We start from the raw sequence: 15,198 nt of genomic DNA on the forward strand, positions 1-15,198 counted from the left end.
TTATACTTATGCCTAAGGTCATGTGTGTAGCTAAAACGYGTATTGTTCATGCAGACACGGGCRGTATATCAACAGTTAGGGGGAGCACTGGGGCAAAACAGGCATAGCCTCGAGTTAAAGCAAAAGTCATATCCTCTCTGATCCAAGGGCTGCCTAGGGGGAAACAATCACTTACTGTTCTCCTGACTTGACTGTTGGTTTTGATTTGTAGAAATATCGCTTGGAAGTTGGCACTCAGGCTATGGGACGCAACCTGGTTCACATACTGCAAACTGACAGGTATGTTTTGTGTGTGTGTTTTATGATTAAGAGCTTTATACTAATCCCTTGCCCTCCGCTGCTCTTTAGCACATTGTAAAAGTGTGGTGGGGTGATTTTAAGGCGAGCATTTTGCATGGTGCTCGGTCGTTGCTAAGAGTACTTAATATTTCAGGATTAGGGGATTAAAGCAGTGCTTGTTGTGTTGATATCCGCCTACCCCTCCCATTTTCTGCAGGTCGGACTCTGAAATCCTTGGCTACGCTTTGGACACACTCTATAATATCATCTGCAACGATGAAGAGGAGGAACAAGGTGTTTAGGTGTTAAAAACCTAGTCCTCTTCCACAGAGGGTTGTGAACAGGCCCCAGAACTGTCAATAATTTAGTAATTTATCATAGAGCGGAGCCTCTATTTTTAACTGCATGTTCAAAAACACGCTTCCWTTTTGGGAAAAATGCTTTTGAATGACAACAAGCAAGCCCTGTCCTAGTAACCATAGCATGTGTAATTCAGTTCAATTACTGCCAATTAATTGGACTTCAAATCAAAATGGACCCTGTCGTCCTCTTCCATACTTGCCCCATTTCTCTRTCTCTCYATGTTAATTGCTAMATATGTAAAGATTGTCATCTCTCTCTTCTCTTCCATGTTATAACTCTACAGACGAATCTGAAGGTAAAACTCTTGTTTGTGCATGACGTCCCCCCCTAACCACTAGCGACGCTTCTTGTAAATGATATGCATCGTTCTTCTCCGCGGGTTGTTTTGATTTCTAGCTCTCCTGTGGTGCACAGTAGGTTGTTAGTCTGAAATGCAGTGCTTTGGCAGAACCCATTAACAAACACTAGGGATATATTTATGTATTGTGTACGAGTCGAATCGTCTGACTTGGATGGGGCTTCAATCTCTTGCACTCCCCCCTTCTTACAGACATGGCGGCCGCACCCCCTATCCCTGTCTCAGGGAAGCATAAGAACGTGCCTGTGTCTGGTCAGTACTAGCACTGTAGACTAACTAGCCCTCACGGTGTGGTGACTCTTACTAGTCAACTGAACTAACCTCACTAAAATGTGTTGGACTGTGAAGTATGGTTTAATATAGTAATGACTGGGTGGTAATWACATGTCACTAATACCACTCCTACCTCAGCCTCTCTCCTGTCCTGCAGTGTTTCTCTTCCCATTGCTCTTCTTGTTTTCCTCACAATTAGCATATCTAGTCAAACGCAAATGCTCTGCACAGGATGTTGGGACGAAGAAGTTTTGTTCCAAAAGAAGAATGTTAGATTCCAAAAGCATCCTCTTCCTCACAGTTGGTACATTTTAAACATGTTCACTGTGGTGAGGTTTATTCTAGTTTACAGAACATCTCATCTGGTTGTTTCTTGAGTGTGAAGTAATTATATTTAAGTCTAGAACCCTAGATAATTGAGTTGTGTTTTCTAATAATATAGATGCTCAGTACTTTAGTTCTTTTAGGACTGGATGTGAACCAATTCACCGTGCCCTACCACCTCCCCTCTCGCTAACTTCCTCTCCCCCTACCTCCTCGTGGTGCTAGCCTCCCTCAACCCCGACCATCAACACCGTATCCAATTGCCCCTCCATCTCTCCCCTGTCTGTCTTTCTCGAAAGCGTTCATGAGTTGTATAAGGACCTGGAGTTTTCCTGCCAGGTTGCATGGTCAGGAGGACAAACTCCTGGTCCTATTCATGAGGGTCAGTCTGAACTAGGTACTGCACAGATTCACAAATCATTACTTAATAAGATCAATTCATACTCAGGCTCAAGTGATTTATAGATCAAAACATCGGTATAGTGCCTAGGTGAGATTGATCTCTGTGAACAAGCATTATTCTATGACCTCCTCCAGCCTTGCCTATGTATAGTAGCCATGTCTCGGGGCAACTACTGCTAACATGGCACACCGAGGTCTTTAAACCTTGTGACCTTTGAACTTTTCAGATGAGAACGCCCAGAAGCATGAGGAAGACCTGGGAGTCCTGTTGCACTGACAAGTTCCTCGGCACCTGAAGCGTGACCTGTGCTACTGACCTCTGTAGAGGTAAACAGACCAGAGACCCAAACATCTACTTTGTGTTTTTATGAAAGCTAGTAGTCCTAACCCATGTTCTCAAGTGTTAACTAGACCTGAAGAGCCCATTGTGGCGTGTGGTTTTCAACCAGCCTGGTTTCACATTTAAAATGATAAGCATAAGTCTAAAATCTCCACTGCTTATATACAGGATTAGCAAGGGTGTGGGTGATTTCCACCATGCGCTGTGAGGCAGCTGACTCCCTGCCTGTGTACACTGGACGTCCCTGCCTGTGACACTGACTCGCCTGACACTCCCGCCTGTGGACAGACTGACTCCTGCCTGTTTCCAGGAGTTTGACTTCCACGTGCGGTGGCCAGGAGTGAAGCTGCTCACCGCTCTGTTGAAGAACCAGTGTAACCAGGTCCAGGGCGTCATCCTGGTCAGCCCTATGGGTGAGTCCTCTAACAAATGACCTGGAATCAGCTGCTGCTGAATTGTCTGACATCAGCCCACACCAACAACTGACCCAAAATCAGCTGTTGTGATTTGATTATCCTCTCAAACATTTTTTTCTCTCACTGGTGAAGTAGTATGACAAGAAGTGTTAGTCTTGTCTATTTCTTCCCTAGAGCATATGACTACTAATGGTCAAGTACGCTAATTAGAGTATTTTCTGACTGATTTGCCTGGCTGGTCTCTGAGTTGTATGTTGTTAATGGTCGTCTCTCTCCCCTGCAGGTGTTTCTAGACTGATGGACCTATTAGCTGACTCCAGAGAAGTCATCCGTATATGAGTGAGTACTACTCCTGCTGACTGCTGCTTCAGATGGTCTTTCGTAGTAAGACCGTAAAGCCACAGGAACAAGCTACAGCCTGCTAGCTTATCTTTCTGCCGAGACAAGACATTGGGCCGGTTTCCCAGACACAGATGAAGTCTTCGACTAAAAAAGCGCGTCTTGTTTCTGGAAACCGTTCCCAAAATCATAACTAGCTGGTCTTATACCTGGGCTTGTTGTTTCTGTTTCTCTGGATATATGGTCACTACATCAGAGCTACTTTGATCGTATTCCCTCAGGGTCTGCTGTTGCTGCAGCAGCTGACCAAAGGCAACCGGCCCATCCAGAAGATCGTGGCGTTTGAGAACGCTTTCGAGCGTCTCCTAGATATCATAACAGAGGAGGGCAAGCAGTGATGGAGGTAAAGTCGAATGGAGGAGTAGTGCCATATATATATACACTCAAGCTAATTGGCAATACAATGAATCAATTTCTTAATAAATTACTTTGATTTAAAATTACATATTTCAGTTCACTCACACTGGCCAACATCCACCCTCCATCCTTGCACATCTAGAAAATTGGCAATGAATCCATTTCTTAATAATACAATTTTATGTGTAGAAAAATCGAAATTTTCACACATTTCTTGACAAAAATCCACCCCCCATCTTGTCTCTGTCCAGGTATCGTAGTGGAGGACTGTCTCCTGCTGCTCGTCAACCTGCTGAAGAACAACAGCTCCAACCAGAACTTCTTCAAGGAGGGCTCCTCCATCCAGAGGATGAAGCCCTGGTTCGAGGTGGGAGACGACAACTCTGGCTGGTCCGCGCAGAAGGTCACCAACCTCCACCTCATGCTCAGGTAGGACGCACCACACACGTCCTGATGAAGACGTTTAATTCAGGGAGAATGGGAGTTTTGAGCCCTGAGCAGTTGACAGAGCAGTGTGATGGTCTGTTATGCTCAACATTAGGGTCTGTGCAGTTCACTGTGTGAAGCATGGCCAGGATCGGGGCGGTTGTGGTGTAGAGTATGTTGACCGTAGCACTGTGTCTCATCTCTCCATCTCTTCTCTGGTCCAGTTGGTGCGAGTCATGGTCTCCCCGGTCAACTCTCCTGAGCCACCAGTAGCTGTCAGAAGTCAATGTACCAGTGTGGCCTGCTGCAGCAGCTCTGCACCATCCTCATGGCCACTGGCGTGCCTGCTGACATACTCACTGAGGTAACGTAGAAGAGTGTTGGTGGCCCAAAAAGGCTTTTCTTTCTTTCTACTTATTGTGTTAAATCAGTGATTTACTGTTGTTCATACTGATGCGTGCTTTGTGTTTGTACCACTGTCACWCTTTCTTTCTCCTCTCAGACCATCAACACTGTATCGGAGGTGATCCGCGGCTCACAGATCAACCAGGACTACTTTGCGTCTGTCAACGCTCCCTCCAYCCCCCCAAGGTGAGTTCCCCCAGACAGAGGACTGTAATCATTTATAGCACAGCCACCGAGTGAAGGTCATCTCTAAAAACCCTTATCCCCTGATTCCAGACCTGCCATAGTGGTGCTGCTGATGTCCATGGTCAACGAGAGGCAGCCGTTCGTGCTGCGCTGTGCCGTTCTCTACTGCTTCCAGTGTTTTCTCTACAAGAACCAGAAGGGCCAGGGGGAGATCGTAGCCACCCTACTGCCCTCCACCATCGACGGTCAGTTCAGTTACACTGAACCTCCATACTGAATGTGTTGTTATTACAAAGCTATGACCACACTGTACAGCTGTAGATGGCATATAATGAAYTGTTACTTATGACTAATATACTGTAGGTTATTTGCTTATTATTCTCTAGTGGAAAAATATAGTGGAACGGAGGCAAAAGTAATCTACATATTTCTATTGCTTTATTCCCCCTTCRTCCGGCTCTCTCCCTCCCCAGCCAACTCTATCTCGGCGGGCCAGCTGCTGTGCGGGGGCCTSTTCTCGGCTGACTCCCTGTCTAACTGGTGTGCTGCAGTGGCCCTGGCCCACGCTCTGCAGGACAACCTGACCCAGAAAGAGCAGCTCCTCCGGGTGCAGCTGGCCACCAGCCTGGGCAAGCCCCCCGTTTCCCTGCTGCAGCAGTGCACCAACATCCTCTCACAGGTACACCACACAGACAGATAGACAGGCTAACATGCTACGTGGGGGGAGCGGTCAGACTGGGTTAGCACCATAGCGGGAGAGTTGTAGATGTAGCTTAAATATTAGTTTGATAACTAAAAGTGCCATTTTGAAAGTCTTATTAGTGAAACATAAGCAACAGAGAGGGTGGATTGAAATGCGTCTCTGTCTGGTTTGAAATGTGTCTGTCTGGTTTGAAATGTGTCTCTGTCTGGGTTGAAAGGTGACTCGGTATGGGTTGAAAGTATTGCCTTAGGTTCAAATAGTTGATAATTTGTCACTCCAGGTTTTCAGGTCACCTTTGTCATGGGATGGCTCCCAAATGGCACCCTATTCCCTTTACAGTACACTACCTTTGAATAGGCTGTCATTTGGGGTCCGACCACAGTAGTGGGGAGTGGTTCTCAGACAGTCAACTTGTTGCTTGTGTGTGAAGTTGCCAAGTGTCACGAAAGGTTGTTGTGGTTTTGCAGGGGGATAAGATCAACCGGAGGGTGAGTATCTGGGGTGTGGGCAGCACCTGTCTGTCATGGTTTGGCTTTGGCATCAGCAGGATCCTCCTATATGTTCCTTACTTATGTTGGGGGTTACGTTTTGGCTTCCCTGTTTTTGTTTTGTGCCTCCAGCCCTCTGTGTTTGCCTATCTCACCCGTGTTTGTCGAGTTTATACTGGTACTGACCCTTCCCCCCCAACTCTCATAATCCCATGCTTTGACCCTTGACCCCTTGCTGTGTCCGTTCTATGGGGACTGTCCTGGAAGGATGCAGCAACCACTGCGGAACTCTGTCTGTTCCTCTATTGATCTGTTGTGAGAGGGTTACTGGCATTATTTTCACCACTGCTGTTTCTCCTCCTGTACTCTAGGTGGCAGGACTATCCGTTATAAAACTTACCGTTTCACCCGGAGCCAAAGATTCTCCAATTAACTATTGTGATCGTTGTGTTCCCCTTTTTTTTCTCCTCCTGCCCCCCTTTCTCAAACATTTGGTGTTTTTTGCATTACGTCACCATTGGAGGCGAAATCTGAAAAGGTGATTTCCTTATGGTTTGATAGTATGCCATGTCATCCTTATTATTTATTGTTACTTACTCCATTTGGAATGAACCCTCTTTCCTTTCTCACACCCTTCATCGCCCTCACAACAGGAGAGGTCTGCATTGCCTCCCAAATGGCACGCTTTTCCCCTTTTATAGTACACAGCCCAGGGCTCTGGTCAAAAGTAGTGCACTATATAGGGAATATGGTGCCTTTTGGCACACAAACATGCCTGAACTATGCAGTTTACGTGAGGTAACTCAATAGTGCCCATCACTCACTGCATATCATTACGCCAACAACCTTTTTTTCTTATTCCCATGACCATGCATGGATACTGTAAGGCCACGTTGTTATTATCATTATTATTATCCGTTTCTCTTTTGTGTTCGCCACTCCTAAAGACTCACTACACAGAGGCTTTGCATGTGTTGTCAGCTACATTTAGCAGCCGTGCTTTAGCTTGATATCTTAGTTGTTTTTGTATGTGAATGTCTAAATAGTCAGATTTGGGCTCTTGTGGATTGTGTAGAGGATGACGAAAGTGCCAATATTCTATTCTATTCCGTCCATGCAGTAACATTTTCATCAGTCCTGTTGTATCACCTGCTTAGCTAAGCTGCAGAGGAGTTGCATCRTCCTTTTGTGGCGGAGGTAGTGATGGTAACCAAGGCCGTTGCTAYAGTAACAGCATATTGTTGAACACTTAAGGGTCCTGAAAAAGTAGTTTTTAACAGGATCTGAACTAACTCGGGTCGTCCTATGAAATTCACTGCATGGTTGACCTAACCCTGGTTTATTAATAATGTTCATTTTTAGATTTTGTTCCTTTGTTGTATTTGAATAACTTTATTAATTACTAACGGTCTGCATTGAAGTCACTAACGTGGTACTCTTGAAACATTTATAACATGGTATTTCCTGCGTAACTGCTAGATACAATGTTGTTTTTACCAACAGCACTCAAAAGGGAAAAATACAATTCAAAAGTTGACCATGTGCCAACAAAATTGCATTTTTATTGTAGCTACCAGCACACAATATTCCTAATTTCAGTCTCCGTGACATCAGGTTATACTATAAAGTTCCTATTCAACCTTAAATGTCCCATTTGGAAATAGTTTAGAAATATCAATTAATTTAGTTGGCCCTTAAACAGCATTTTATTTGGTTGGTTTAAATCAAACGTGTCGTCCGGAGATATTCAGGAGACTGATTTAATTGGACAAAAGGAGACGCAATGACAAGTTGTCTTAAACAGGAAAAATAAGACATCCCTCAATATAATGTGGGGGGACAGACGTTTGAATTGAACCCAGCTAAATTAATTTACTCTCMATGTTGAGSAGGAGTTCTGTTCTGACACAGAGACCGGGATGTGGTCCAGCACTAGACTAAACCTTACATGAGTCTTGTTTTGCTGAGTGGTTGAAGTCCTGGATCCCAGGCCATCATCAGGCTCTGTACACAATGTTCATGTTCAATACCTTTTACTCACCCCTAAGCTGATGTTACGGCGCTATATTTGTGAGTGTGTTTCTTAAGACTTTGTGTGTGTGTGCGCGTCTCATCCACAGGGCAGTAAAGTGCAGACGCGGGTCGGTCTCCTCATGCTGCTGTGTACCTGGATCAGTAACTGTCCCATCGCCGTCACACACTTCCTGCACAACCAGGAGAACGTCCCCTTCGTATCCTCCTTCAACAAACCAACTAGCTCCACATCACTGTTCTATTGCACTTCCTTTTACTCAGATGGCTGGAATATCTACTATTAGCCTGTTAGTGCAGTCTGTCCCATAACCAACTCCCCTCTGTGTTCATTCCCCACATACAGGATAGTGTTGGATATTGCATACATTATTGCATGGAAGTTCCTGAGGCCCTATGTCTTGTGTTGCTAAGAGAATAAGAGATCAATGCTACACAGTGGATGCCAATTATGCACCAGTGCATTGTTTCATTGAAAATTGTCTTGAGAAAGGCGTTGTTGCCATTAAATCCCCTATGTTGCTGTGACCCTTGACCCCTGGTGCCCTGTAGCTGACAGGTCAGATCTCAGAGAACCTGGGGGAGGATGAGAGGCTGGTGCAGGGCCTGTGTGCCCTCCTACTGGGTATCTGCATCTACTACAACGACAACTCTCTGGAGAACTACACCAAGTAGGAACATCTAACTACGACCCTCATAATAACTACACCAAGTCGAACATCTAACTACGACCCTCATAATAGCTACACCAAGTAGGACATTCTAACCCTCATACTAATGCATTCTCTTTCACTCTCATACCTCTCATAACCGCAGTTAGAACTACATCAAGTATGACATCTGCAACCCAAATATTAACACGTACCCTCGCATACTAGGCCCGGGTTCAAATAGTATTTTCAAGTGCTTGTTTGATTGAACTTGCAAACAATATTATAATAGCTTCAAAAGTCCAAACCCTATTTGAGCCCGGTTGTCTCATACACACAGCCTTTCTACACCTCTTCACCCTACACCAGCAGTTACAGCACACACTGATGCCACTACAATGAGAACAAGAACTATGAGCTGCCAGATTCAGAGGGGTTGGGTTAAATGTGGAAGACGCATGTCTGTTGAATGCGTTCAGTTGTGCAACTGACTAGGTTTCCCCCTTTTCCTTCCCTTAATGCTAACGCTGCCTGTCTTGTCCCCCCCAGAGAGAAGCTGAAGCAGCTGATCGAAAAGCGCATTGGGAAGGAGAACTTTGTGGAGAAGCTGGGCTTCGTCACTAAACACGAGCTGTACTCCCGCGCTGCACAGAAGCCCCAGCCCGTCTTCCCCTCCCCTGAACAGATGCTGTTCGACCACGAGTTCACCAAGCTGGTCAAAGAACTGGAAGGTTGGCAAAAGTAACCTCCATTAAACCATAACCTAACCAAAATACAACCACAACCTCAAGCATTTCGATGCACCTGCGATAACATCTTCAAATCAGTGTACGCAACCAATAAACTTTGATTTGACCCTAAGCCAAGTACAACCAGAACCACAAATCARAACTCTGTTTGTGTTGGTGTCTTCTTTGTTCTTCTCTTGGGTGGTTTTACCACTGTTAATTGTTTGTGTGTGTCCATCCACAGGCGTGATAACGAAAGCTGTCCACAAGACGAGCGAGGAGGAGAAGAAGGAGGAGGAGGTGAAGAAGACTCTGGAGCAACACGACAGCATCGTCATCCAGTACAAAGATCTCATCAGAGATCAGGTAACTGGCCACTATTAGGCATAAGGCTGAAACGTATGCCCTGTTTCTTTTTTTACATCTTCATTAGCACTTTCACTTTTTGTATTCTTTTGAGCATGGATTAAATGAATCATACTATAACCCCTCCTTGGGTTATTCCTTGTCATGGTTTTGAGTGCGAGTACTTTTTGAACCCTACAGATTTTCTGTCCCGCACACCGGCCGCCTTTCATTCTAGCCTGTACGCAAACCCTCATACTGGCTTTCTACACACACACACGTCAGAAACCAACTCGCCATGCTTTCAAGCATCACAAGTTTATRTACACCCTCTACACTCARTTTAAAGGCCGCTTGCATTCAAAATGCATTTTTCCCCCCTGTGTTTTATATCATATTTTACAACAGCTGATGAAACTAACACTGTAAAAGTGTGAAAACATTTGATCAGTGTTATTTCCTGATAGTTTCCGGTTGAAAATACAGTCTGCACAGGACCTTCTAATCAGCAGCTTTGCATGGGCGGTAGTTTTGGCTTGCCTGTTGACATCACCAGGCGGTAACTTTATATTGTTTAATAGACCAATAACAAAGAGTTCCAAACCTCTCTGCCAATAACAGCTAGTTTTCCAAACCACACTCGGACTACTCCCAGACAGTCCTCGCTAAATTCTTGCTTGAGAAATMATTTTTTTGCTAAAAAGCTATTTTTGTCCATTTTAATGGAAAACTMTTACARTAAGGTACACTYGCCGGGCCACAACCACACAACCYATTTCATACAATATTCAACGGACCTATCCCGTTACCCTAAAAGGTCTAGTTGTATGTTTTGGCCAATGTCTCTTGTCATTAAAGAAGTGTCYGTCATCTCTCAACCAGGACACCCAGATCCAGGAGCTGAGGGAGCAGGTTTCCACCCTGTCTCTGAACAGCGAACAGATGCAGAACCAGGTCACACAGCAGCAGTCCCAGATCCAGCAACACAAAGACCAGTACAACATCCTCAAGCTGAAACTAGGTACTGTAGGATAACCTGGTATTGCACAGCAACAAATCGTGCCTCAGTCCATTGGGAAACAAGAGAGCAACATCGTGCTTGGCTAAATTGCTAAAGTGATGTGGGGGGGGGGGGGGGGGTAGGCACATGGAATTGTTCATAGTGGCACATGGAATAGACACAGTCTATAATGGTAGTGGAAATTGAGACGTATTACTGTTGCAGACTTGTTGCGACTGCACTTGTTGATTTATAAATAGGATTGTAGATGTGATAATGACTGAGTGTGTTGTGTCCAGGTAAAGACAGCCAGGGTCTGTCCTCCAGCCAGGGAGAGGGAGCTCACGTTAACGGGCTCCACTCAGAGGAGCTGGGACAGCTGAGAGAAGAGGTGGAGGAGCTCCGCAGACAACACACACTACAACACACACAGCTCAGCGACAAGGACTCACTCATCAACACACTGGTGTGTGTGTGTGTTTGGGGGGGGGTGAATCAGATATCAGAAAAATGTCTTTGGGTTATCCCTCCCTGTGTTAAGAGTTCTGTGTAAATGTCATGTATCATGGGTGTTACTGGAATCGGACAAGATGGACCTGAAGAATGACAGACTGATTAATTATCTTTTGTGTGTTAGTAGATCTGAATGGTGGTTGATGATATCTGAGTGCTGCTTTATCATTTCAGATAGGACGTCTCAGCCGTTGACCACTTCCTGTTCTAATAGTTGTAATGGTTGTGATGTCTTGTAGAGGTGCGGGGCGGCAGCAGCAGCACAGACAGCAGAAGGTGGAGCGGGAGGGTCCGACAACACAGAGCTTCTCGGGGTAAGACCCAATCACAGACGGTACATGTRTAKAACAGACATGACTATAGTTATATAGAGATATTATACTGATGACGGAGTTACTGCTGGTTGTTCCCACCAGGAGGTGGAGTCGTTGAGGAGTCGTGTCCAGGCTCAGTGTGCAGAGATCAGCCAGCTGCAGACAGAGAGACTGGAGCTCATCAGGAGAGCTGAGGCWGTGGTGAGTACTCAGACCCAGCCATCACCGTGTCTTGAGACGTCTTAGGCCATGTTTGTATGTAACAGCCTTTTCACACTTTACTCCATCTGTTGTAGACCCCCCCACAGAAAGTAATTTGGTCCATATTTCCCATTTTGGTATGCATTAATGTATATGTTATGACCACTGCACTTAGTACAGAGAGGTAACTAGTCTCTCTATCTCTCTCTTCCCCCTCAGTCCTCGGCCCCGGCTTCCAGCAGTGAGAGCTCGGCAGACACAGTTAAAGTATCTGAACTGGAGAGCAGGCTGGCTTCTCAGACCACAGAGACAGAGAGACTTAAGGTACTGTACTATCACCACCTCACATCTCTGTAGGTAGCTGCTGTCTGTTCAGAAGTGAGCAGCGTTCAGATACAAATGTATTATACAGGGGTACTCGACTCTTACCCTACAAGATCCTGAACCTGCTGCTTTTCTGTTCTACCTGATAATTAATTGCACYCACCTGGTGTCCCAGGTCTAAATCAGCCCCTGATCAGAGGGGAACAATGGAAAAATGCAGTGGAACTGGCTTCAAGGTCCAGAGTTGAGTTTGAGGGGTATAGAACAACCTGATTGTCTGTTTTGTAGACTAGAGGGTCATGTCAGCTCTATACTTACATTSCATTTCTATCTSCAAMATTCTGAAAGTTTCACCTCGCTGAATAAACTTCTCATGTTAGCCTGACTCCAGGGCTGCCTTACACCCAATKCTGATCTTTTTCCCACTAATTGGTCTTTTGACCAATCACATCAGATCTYTTTCAGAGCTGATYTGATTGGTCAAAAGACCAATTMGTGRRAMAAAGATCAGAATTGGGCTGCCTGTGATATCAGCCCATTAGTAACTGACTCCTGACTGTTACCAGCTAAATGTGGGCTGAGACGTTGTGAAACCTCTCAATTATTCAACATTTTAAGTATGACCTTCGTGTATGTGGCATCCCCTTCCTCTCTCTAATGCTAGTGAAGAAAAAATAACAATCTGATGCAGTTGAATTATTAATGTTTTTGGTCAGACAGCCATGTTGAAAGCCATGCCCTTCCTTGTTAGCTGTCCTACCTCGCTCTCTTCTCCCCCTTCAGGAGGAGTGTCGGGKCCTGAGGGAGGGCCATGCGGGGCTGGAGCAGCAGTTGGCGTCGGCCCAGAGCACGGTGGCCATCGAGCAGACGGAGAAGACCAAGCTGCAGCAGGAGGTGCAGGAGTCCAAGAAGGAGCAGGACGACCTCCTCATGCTACTGGCCGACCAGGACCAGAAGATCCTCAACCTCAAGCAACGTCTCAGAGACCTGGGAGAGACGGTAGGAGAAACCATCTGTTCCTATTGTAGATCTAGACCGTGTTCTCAAACTACAGAGGAAGATCCTCCGCCTCAGAGGTTCAAAGGTTTATGTTATGGTTTTAGTGGAGGTAGAGGATCATGTTAGGTAAGTTGGATGTTGTGAGGTTTTAGATGAAGCTAATATTTAATATTTCATTGTTACATGTAGGGCTGGTTTCCAGGAGCGCTGTGATGAGTCATTCTGCCTGTGTAGTAGTTGAATGAGGACGTAACTTGTTGCCCTAACCAGCTAGCCCTAYTGTCCCTGTACTCCTGTGCCCTAGTTAGAATGTGACCCTCTCCTCACAGATTGATGAAGATGAAGATGACCTAGACGCCAGGGACCAATTCGGTGAAGATGACGACGATGATGAGGAGGAGGATGAAGAGAACAATGACTAGAGAGTTCTAGAGGGATGGAAATGTGGCAGACTGAAGGCAACAAAGACATTGCTGCATTAGCCATGTTGTTCTAATACACTATTAGAAAARTGGAAGAATGGACCTAGATGGATTGCTCTCTATCGCTCCAACCCACCATGCTACCTTCTTCTTTACTMCACCCCTCCCTTCATCCCTCGATCGCGTCATCCATTTTAATGTCTAGATCATTTTATTACAAGATGGTGACGAAGATCCCCCCCCTCCAAAGAAATGACATTCTCAGTGTGTTCATCTCTGCCATCTTCTACCACATAAACAGCCCAGAGAGACACTTCTTCATGCATTTCAAGCCTTTTTGTTTCTGCTACGGTAGCGCCATGTTAGGCCTATGCAGTTATCGATTCAATAACCAGGCTTAGTTTCAACTTTACCACACAATGTCGCCACTCTGAAGAACGAGCCAATTAGAGAAAATAGCGGACKGCAAAGACGGACGGATGTACGGACACCAAGCAGTCGGACGAACGGATGCCTCTTTCGTTACCGTGGTAACTGCACTGTAGACCACCAGTTGAAGACCTGTAAGGGTCCTTGAGGCTCAACTTCCTTGATTGCCCCCCCCCCAATTTATCTGTGTATACACTCTTCCTCTTGGCACCAGTTCAGTTCAATACGTTCAGTCAGTGTTCTATCATAACTGTTTCCAATATGAGTTTGACCCCTCAGCTACAGTACTGCTCTGCAATATGCTGCAACGTTYGCTGATGATAGAAACAGATGTAAAAGAGATATTTTTGCAACTTTTATGTCAAGTCCTGACCTGACATCCAGCTTCTCTGTGTGATTGTTGTGTAACTTATCAATTTATGAGCCACATTGAAATAAATAAAATGATCTATGAATCTGTACAGCTTGTAGGAATACTTGTGAATACTTACTATACACGTTGAGTAAATCTGTTTCATAGATGAAAACATAAGAATTTTCCACTTCACTTCAAGTCTTTTTTATGTAATTTCGATAGTGGTGTTAACTTAAGGAGTAGCTGAACTTTTTAAACCAACATTTCACAATTAAACCAACTAAACTACTAAAGTAGCTCTATAAACCCACAGGGCTGGTTTCTGCCTGTTATTTTAAAGACTTAAAAGTTTCCTCATATTTTTGCCTATTGGTTGTATACATATTACATTAGCCTTATACCTAGGTGAATTMTTTTTGWGAAGACATACTGATTCTGAATAGACATTTGACCGTAATTGTTGATATAAGRAATATTGACYATCCATCTGGGTTCYGTTTTGAAACTTTTGGTGTTTGACGAATGAGATGTAAAAATGTATTTCACTTTATAGCGCTAATGAATTTCACAGTTTTGGTGTGAAGCGCTTTAGTAAAATTATAAGCTAGGAGAAAATAGCCTGAAATCCAAATTGATGTGCTCTGTTTCCCTATTGAGCATATCAGTTAGGATTGCGGGCTAAAGAGAAATACTACAGTACTTTAATATTTGCAATATTGAGTTTCTATCGCATTACTGGGGAAAGATTCGAAAATATGATAATTAGCTTTTGCAATATTGAATTTCAGTTGCGTTTTTTTTGTTCCTTTTCGGACAAGTCACAATGACATCCAAATCTAGACCCCTAATTTGAACAGTGCCATTGTTTGTGTCTGGTCTCTGCATAAAGTTTCAGTTTTGATTAACTGCACCATTGTTTGTTTGTTCCTTGTTTGTTCCTTCCTTGTTTTCCTTGTTTGGTAAGATACCAGACCCTCCCTTAATAAATTAATACATATATTTATTGTTTAATTTACAGTATTGGACCGTACAGATTCTTTAGAATACCACACCCTTCATGCCTCACATTTTCAGTTGATTAGCACATCATTAGGTTAATTTCATATAGGAAGACCTCATCCGACCTTAACCCATTAGTATTTCAGTTGATTGACAGACAATTGTTAAT

General features: G+C 44.5%; 1 protein-coding gene across 1 annotated transcript; it reads left to right on the top strand.

The window, feature by feature from the left end:
- Positions 1–211: 211 nt before the first annotated feature.
- On the top strand, positions 212–14,940 carry uso1 (USO1 vesicle transport factor; the record flags this gene model as incomplete). Its single annotated transcript, XM_070441590.1, is given in 27 exon segments — positions 212–279; positions 497–573; positions 926–937; positions 1,193–1,252; positions 2,227–2,305; positions 2,628–2,752; positions 3,039–3,094; positions 3,376–3,483; positions 3,485–3,497; positions 3,763–3,936; positions 4,157–4,195; positions 4,198–4,301; positions 4,440–4,528; positions 4,619–4,773; positions 5,002–5,207; positions 5,699–5,719; positions 7,840–7,950; positions 8,303–8,421; positions 8,950–9,131; positions 9,373–9,494; positions 10,356–10,494; positions 10,773–10,939; positions 11,226–11,300; positions 11,403–11,501; positions 11,721–11,825; positions 12,609–12,824; positions 13,154–14,940. Coding segments are annotated over 27 exon segments (2,814 nt in total), but the record flags the coding sequence as incomplete, so codon positions are not given.
- Positions 14,941–15,198: the final 258 nt, after the last annotated feature.

This window comes from Salvelinus sp. IW2-2015, unplaced genomic scaffold, assembly GCF_002910315.2.
Source record: "Salvelinus sp. IW2-2015 unplaced genomic scaffold, ASM291031v2 Un_scaffold4332, whole genome shotgun sequence".
Lineage (NCBI taxonomy): Eukaryota > Metazoa > Chordata > Actinopteri > Salmoniformes > Salmonidae > Salvelinus > Salvelinus sp. IW2-2015.